This window comes from Rhineura floridana, chromosome 11, assembly GCF_030035675.1.
Source record: "Rhineura floridana isolate rRhiFlo1 chromosome 11, rRhiFlo1.hap2, whole genome shotgun sequence".
In the NCBI taxonomy this organism is placed as follows: Eukaryota; Metazoa; Chordata; class Lepidosauria; order Squamata; family Rhineuridae; genus Rhineura; species Rhineura floridana.
Window position 1 is genome coordinate 33960808 of NC_084490.1, and position 5921 is coordinate 33966728.

The following is a 5921-nucleotide window of genomic DNA, read 5'->3' on the forward strand; positions in this document are numbered from 1 at the left end:
GTGTATTGATTAAAGAGATACATTATACATGTTGGGACCATGTATGCCACTTTTCCTTATATATATATATATATAAAAATAAAAAGTTATGCTCCAGGAAGCAAGAGAATCTCAAACTGTCATCTCCTCATCTATTTTTCTTTTCCCCAAAACAGTTTAGCTTCATTATGCAATCTTTACCTGGGGTTTGGGTATCTTTGATGATTCTGCACTAAGAAGAAACGGCAAACAGTTTTGTTTCCATGGCAATACATCACCTGTCTACAGATAAAAATAAAAATCAATCTATGAAGCTAATAAAATGGATGCCAATAATGAAACTGCTCCATCCGAATTCATCCTTCTGGCACTCTCAAACCTTAATGAACGGTGTTTCCTCTTCTCTGGCTTTATGCTCATCACCTATCTCTTCACACTGATGGGGAATTCCTTAATCATCATCCTTGTCTCCTTGGAACCAAGCCTTCGAACTCCCATGTACTTTTTCCTGGGCAACCTGTCCCTTCTGGATATCTGCCAGACTACAACCACCATTCCTCAGATAATAGTGCACCTGATTTCAGGAAGAAATGTCATTTCTTATGAACGCTGCAAGATGCAACTCTTTTTCTTCATCTTATTTGTTGGCGCTGAGATGCTTCTATTGGCTGCCATGGCTTATGATCGCTACGTTGCCATCTGCAACCCTCTCCGCTATAATGTGGTCATGAATTACAAACTCTGTGCCCAACTGGTGTCAGCTTCTTGGTTCACAAGTTCACTCAATGCTACCCTTCACACCATTTTCACATTCCACCTACCCCTTTGTGGTATCAATAAGATCAACTACTTCTACTGTGACATCCCTCCTCTTATAGCTATATCCTGTGGGAACATCTCTGGCAATATGACTGCCATGTTGGCTGCTAGTCCTGTAATGGGCTTTGGCCCCGGCATGTGTATCATTCTTTCCTACTTTCACATCATCTTGAGGATTCTGAAAATGCGCTCCTCAGCTGGGATGAGGAAAGCCTTTTCTACCTGTGCTTCTCATCTCACTGTTGTCTTACTTTTCTTTGGCAATGCACTTTTTACATATGTCAGGCCCGTCTCTAGCTACTCACTCAGCAAGGATAGCATGATTGCCCTATTTAACAACATTCTCTCCCCTTTGTTGAACCCACTCATCTACACCCTCAGAAACAAGGATGTGAAGAGGGTCCTGCAAAAGAGAATGATGAAGGAATTCGTGTTCTGAGAAAGACAAACACAGATGTCAAGAAATCCTTAGTTTTATTCTTTAGCAGTGCAAGAGGCTAGAAGCATCCACATGTTACATTCAAGTATTTAAGCTTCATACACATACAGTTATTCACATATAAAGTTAAAAATGTACTGTCTATGCACCTGTGTACACAATAATTGAGCTGTACAAATCAACAAGTGTACACTCTTTCACACCAACACTTGTAGATGCATAGGGACAGCTTGTATCTGGATACAGTGTATCATGTGAACAAGCCTCATGGATTCCAGGGTGACTTTAGAACAATGTAGCTAGGGTCCAGGATTTTGGTGTATTCTGTTCACACTGAGAAGATTGAGGGTGCTGAAGATATTCAGAGTAGTGCGGTGCTGAAATGTTTCCTCCAGTTTTTTGAAGTTTTTCCTCCTCCACAAAAGAAACTTCTGTTTTTTTCTGTCTCATTCTCCAGACCCTTGCAAATTTCTTTACAATTTCAGTTGGTGTGGGATTTTGACCACACCACTGAATACTTCTAATATGATCTGTAGAATGAAAGGACACTCATAAACATCCTTTAGCTGCTTCAAAAGTAAGATAAGCACATCAGAACCTCTGCACCCCATCTATATTTATTTTACTGAAACTTCCTCTTCTCTTAGCTAAATTTTGAATGAAGTTCGTTCATTAATTAATCAAGAGTGTTTAAAAAAAGATTTTTTTTTGGCACAACATTAATTCATGCAATACCCAAAAGATAACAATGAAATACTTCCAACTACTTTTGCTGGCTTATGATATTGTTAATATTGATTTTATCATTATAGCATATTAGGGCTCACATTTCAGGAACTGACTTTTTCTACTTACTTTACTATCTAAAACTCTAGATGTAGTGATAATATAATAGGGCTAAGGCTAACCTATCAGACCTGTCAGTCTTATTCCTTGCTAACCTTTATATTCCTAACTTGACTATCTTAAGTCACATTGATTTCAGTGGACCCCAACAATGCCCAAATCTGGCTTAAACTCTAAAATTTTAAGGAGATTTGTAAGTGGTATATTAGTTATATAGAGACAGTTATATTATATCCAAAATGATGCATCCTGGAAGTGTTAAAATGGCAATGTTTATGAGTTTTATTGCTATAATCATATCATAAAACACAATAGTATATAAACAAACTCAATCCAATGAACAGTTAATGGTACATGCTCAGAGACAACTTGTACCTAGTTTGGGTGACACTTAAATATGCAGTGAGATAGCCAATTAGTATGTCAATTATGGAAAGCACTGGGGGGTTAAGTAGAAAATGTCAAATTCATATTAAAGGGTGGTTGCACACATTACCTACTCATTTGATAAGAAAAGGAGATAAAAAAACAATGTCTTATTGAAGGGTTGGAAGCTATTTCTGACATTTCTAGAATGAAAGTATGATTAAATCAACTCATGGAACATTCTTCTCTGTTGACTTCCTTCTGATGAATCTTAATGGAGCTCCGCTTACCTGGGCGAAGCTGGGGAGCAGCAGCGCAGTTGCGGCTGAGGATGAAGCCGCAGAAGCCATTTTAAGGAAGGGCAATGTTGCACGTCGCGCAGAGATGACATGCAATGTGCAGCACGGAGGAGGTGGAGCCAAAGGCTTATTTAAGCCCACACCACCCCCTCCGTCTTCCTCTTGGCTCGCAACACCCACCCCACCCTCCCTCTTTTAAGGTGTGCCCATGGTCGCTTCGGGGCCGAGTAGGAATTTTTATCCTGCCCACCCTTGTTGGCGGGCAGGTTTTTTGCCTACTCCACACTTTGGGGGATGGAGGGAACTGGGTTAGGGGGTGTTGTGATTAATAGGTTTATTTTGGCTAATTGGCTAATTTGGTTCAAATCAAAATACTAATGTGGCATGTTTGGGACCCGGATTCGGTAAAGTACGGGAGGGGAAATAGGTAATGACAGCTAGGTAGCCCCCTTTGGCACCTTTGGAGGTGATTGGTGGTTCTGGAGGCCTATCTCTCAGGGTTTTACAGCCCGAGAACAGGATATGAGCTGTTTTTGGGGCAAACTTACCTCATCCACTTGAGGGTTCTACAGCCCCGGGGGGTTGGTGATGTGGGAAGGCCTCCCTACTCACCTACAAGGTGTGGCAGGGGCAGGGGGTAAGCAAAAGGGGCTTGCCCTTTGCCCCAGTAGGGGCTGGTTGCCTGAGAGCTGTAGGGCAAGCTGCTTGCCTATAGTTAGTTCCCGCACTTAGGTTTCACCTCTGCAGGTCTCTTTAAAAATTTTGTTTGTAATTTAATAAAGTGGTCCTTTATTCAACCATAGCTGCTGTTGTCTGCGTATTATTTTGCCCATTGACCGCAATTGTGAAAAGAGGACTGTGATATACAACTGGGACCTCTATCCCATTTGGTATCTGTATTGAATTTGAAATTATTTCTGTGTATGTGCTGTTGTTATTTTAAACTGTTTTTATATATGGGTTGTATCTAACACTAGTCTTACTCACAGTAGACCAAGATAATTTAATGTTCATGATTAACTTAGGTTCATTAATTTCAATGGACCTACCCCGAGTAGGACTTAGTTGGATACAACCCAAAATATGTGGGGTTTTAAACTTACTTTTATATATTCAATCATTTTAACTGTTTTCATATATGTAGCTGCTTTATTGTTTTATTATATCTGTAAATTGCTTATAATACACATTTACATGCATGCATGTTGATGCTGTTGTTTATTTTGTTTTGCTTTCAGCCTCTATTTAAGCTGTGACTTGGCAGAAACATAGTATAATAAATAAATAAATAGATAGATAGACAGACAGACAGATGTAATTATTATCTCTCGACTAAAACAACATTGTGCTCAATTGCATTTCCACTTAAAATGACTTTTTCAAGCTATTTTTATGAACAAATACAAAAAGGGGAAGTAGGAGAGGTATAAACGTAATAAATAAATAAATTCCCCATTGGAAGTTGTAGGGAGAATGAATGGCTTGTTTCTGAGCTTCTTGGGCTCTTTTGTTGCTTGAAACAACAGGATATTGGACTTCGTGGTAGTCAAAGAGGTCCAGCAAGTATATTTTATGCTCTTCACGATCTTACACATCCAAGCAAATGATGGGCCACTCCTCAAATCATCCTTGTGAAGCCATTATATGTGGAAATAGATAACTGACCAGAGCACACAAACCATATTGCACAAATAGATCTGAATAAACCATTTGGCCCAAAATGTGCACCCACCAGCTAGGGCTATGCTCTGACAAGGAATTAACAAATGCACCAATCAAACATTTAGCAGAAATTGACTAAAACTAATCTTATGTTCCTTAACAAATGATCAGTGTTATCACCAGTTCTCTGGCAAACATAGACATACATAACTCTGGTTAAACATGTGGGGTATGTGTGTGTGTGTACCAGCACCCATGTTTATGCATAGTATTTAATCAAGCTTTTATTACCCACAACTTGACTGAAATCAGCTTTATTCTTCATTCATAGAAAGACATCTGTTTTTGCTAACTCAAACACTTCTTGCAGAGCAATGCAATTTTTCTCACAAAAGAATTCAATTTTAGGTACAACTGGATCCAAGTAATTCAAAATGTTTTTTTAAAAAAACACATCTGAGCTTTCTGTATGATTTAGTTATAATATAATTGACTAGCTGTAGGTCTTTGAAACACTTTTGGGAATGTACCTGCCTGGAAGAGCTCCTAGGGTAGAAATCCCAAAGGCATATTGCCATATACAGTATATGAAAACTGAAATCCACAGCACACAGCAAATTCTACTGACATGAAGGTTTGTCCCACAGGTAAGGAAATGAGGGTTTTTTATGGGTGGCATATTTTTGAGGGACACATAATCAGTTCATATTGAAGAAATGGCTTTATGGGTAATCTATATTAATAAATATAACCCATTATTTGTGATACAGTCCAATAAAGAGTGACGTTTCACTTTTCTCTGACAAACTCATCTGAGTTTTCAACTGCATATATAATGTGACTGAGAACTCAATAGGATCCAGCAGTCCAGATGAGTTAGTTGCATCTAATTCCTGTTGAAATCAATATTATTTAAGTCATGAGTAGCTTGATCCAATGGACTCAGCGGGCCAAGACAATACAATCTTATACATGATTACTCAGAAGTATGTCTCATTGAGATAAAAGCTACTAACTCCCAGGTAACGTCTAAGAGGAAGGAGGGATGGTATGGTGAAACAGGGCTGAAGACAAAGACTAGAGAGAAGGAAATGAGATGTGGTGCCTGTAGCTAAGCTTAGGAGGATGGCTAAGAGCATCCTTCCAAATATGTCGCTAGGACAAACTATCCTGCATCATGAGGCCATCCAATGCAAACTCTACAGATGGAGACGCTGCATCATCTAACCATTGTCCAAAAAGGTATGGCCAATAAAGCTTGTGGATAATGGTAAAAAACTCCAGGAACCCATCCTCTCTTTCTGAACTTTCTTGTTGTCTCACTATTTTAACTTGTTCATAAATGAACTGAAGTTATGGGTTAGCAGCATGGTAGTCAAGTTTGCTGATGATGCCAAATTGTTCAGGATGGCAAAAAAAAAAAGAGATCCCAAATCATATCTTTAAATTGGGTTTATTGGGATTACAAAAGCAAATATTATTCAATGTAAGCAAATGTAAAGTAGTGCACA

At 38.8% G+C, this 5921-nt stretch overlaps 1 protein-coding gene across 1 annotated transcript; it reads left to right on the plus strand.

Moving 5' to 3' along the window:
- Positions 1-301: 301 nt before the first annotated feature.
- Positions 302-1237, plus strand: LOC133367855 (olfactory receptor 5V1-like). The gene has a single exon (XM_061591944.1). The coding sequence runs from the start codon at positions 302-304 to the stop codon at positions 1235-1237; it is 936 nt and encodes a 311-aa protein (XP_061447928.1).
- Positions 1238-5921: the final 4684 nt, after the last annotated feature.